This window comes from Olea europaea, unplaced genomic scaffold (assembly GCF_002742605.1).
Source record: "Olea europaea var. sylvestris unplaced genomic scaffold, O_europaea_v1 scaffold33074, whole genome shotgun sequence".
Taxonomy (NCBI): Eukaryota; Viridiplantae; Streptophyta; class Magnoliopsida; order Lamiales; family Oleaceae; genus Olea; species Olea europaea.
This window is the reverse complement of record NW_019252012.1, coordinates 1-1,257: the sequence shown is the minus strand read 5'-3', so window position 1 is coordinate 1,257 and position 1,257 is coordinate 1. Positions and strand designations below refer to the sequence as shown.

The window sequence follows — 1,257 nt, the reverse complement described above, 5'->3', positions numbered from 1 at the left end:
TTCCCCAGATTCACCTGTGGTGACAATTGCATCATTTGCACCCCAGCTTTCTGTGATCACATCGAAACAGCGACCTCGTAAGTTGACAATTCTTGGGAGTGATGGAGAAGAGTATACTTTCTTGCTGAAGGGGCATGAAGATTTACGACAAGATGAACGTGTCATGCAGGTTATATTTCATATCTAACTGTGCCCTTGTTCTGTGTGGATGATGGTGCAGTTCTGTTATAACATTATTCATAAAATGCTTGTCCACTCTTGGATCAAAGCCTTCAAAAAGAATTCATATTCTTTCTCATCATTTATCAACTATTTTAATGAGGTCTGAAGTTATATTCTTTGCCAGCTGTTCGGTTTGGTTAATACTCTGCTGGGGAACTCTAGGGAAACTTCAGAAAAAGATCTCTCTATTCAAAGATATGCTGTCATTCCACTATCTCCGAACAGTGGGCTGATAGAATGGGTTCCAAATTGTGACACCTTGCACTATCTCATAAGAGAGTATAGGGATGCCAGAAAGGTTTGTTTGAATCCTTCCCATCCAGGGAGATTGTCTGTTTTTAAGAGGCAGATACATATCCTGACTATGACTGCTTGTTTCTGTTATTGTAGATCACCCCAAACCAAGAGCATAAGCTAATGCTTAGTTTTGCTCCGGATTTTGATCATTTGCCTCTTATAGCGAAGATGGAGGTGTTTGAGTATGCTCTACAAAATACAGAAGGCAATGACCTGTCAAGGGTAGGCATTATTTGATGCATGTATATATGTGTGCATTAATAATTTACTGGCTTTTATGAGAAGGCTTTGTGAACTCCTAACAGGTTCTCTGGTTAAAGAGTCGCACTTCAGAGGTCTGGCTGGACAGGAGGACAAACTACACAAGAAGTTTGGCTGTCATGAGTATGGTAATGTTTCTTCTTACATTTGGTTCAATCTCTGAAATTTTTCGTTATAATTTTCATTTTTTACACGGGCAGATGAAGTGGGGGAGAAAACAAGAATGTCATTGCACTAAATACGCTTCCCTAATCTAAAATGTATTCCTTTCCGTTAAGTGTGCCAGTTTTTTGCTGTCAATAGTATTTTGCTCATGCAATAAGCTTATGTGTCTGGTACTGGCGTGCTGTTATTAGGGAGATCTCAGTTAACAAGACTGTTATGATGTTGGCACTTAAAAGAGTTTCTTCAATATGAAAATGCATAAAATTACAAAAAAAATATTGCCTTAAATAAATGGTTAATCATTTTTTTTTT

The 1,257-nt window shown here is 38.0% G+C and overlaps 1 protein-coding gene across 1 annotated transcript; it reads left to right on the top strand.

The window, feature by feature from the left end:
• The first annotated feature begins 6 nt into the window (after window positions 1–6).
• On the top strand, window positions 7–1,052 carry LOC111385844 (serine/threonine-protein kinase TOR-like). The gene is made up of 4 exons (XM_023010274.1): window positions 7–169; window positions 347–520; window positions 613–741; window positions 825–1,052. Exons 1-4 carry the CDS (start codon window positions 164–166, stop codon window positions 1,035–1,037), a joined length of 522 nt encoding a protein of 173 aa, XP_022866042.1. The 5' UTR covers window positions 7–163; the 3' UTR covers window positions 1,038–1,052.
• Window positions 1,053–1,257: the final 205 nt, after the last annotated feature.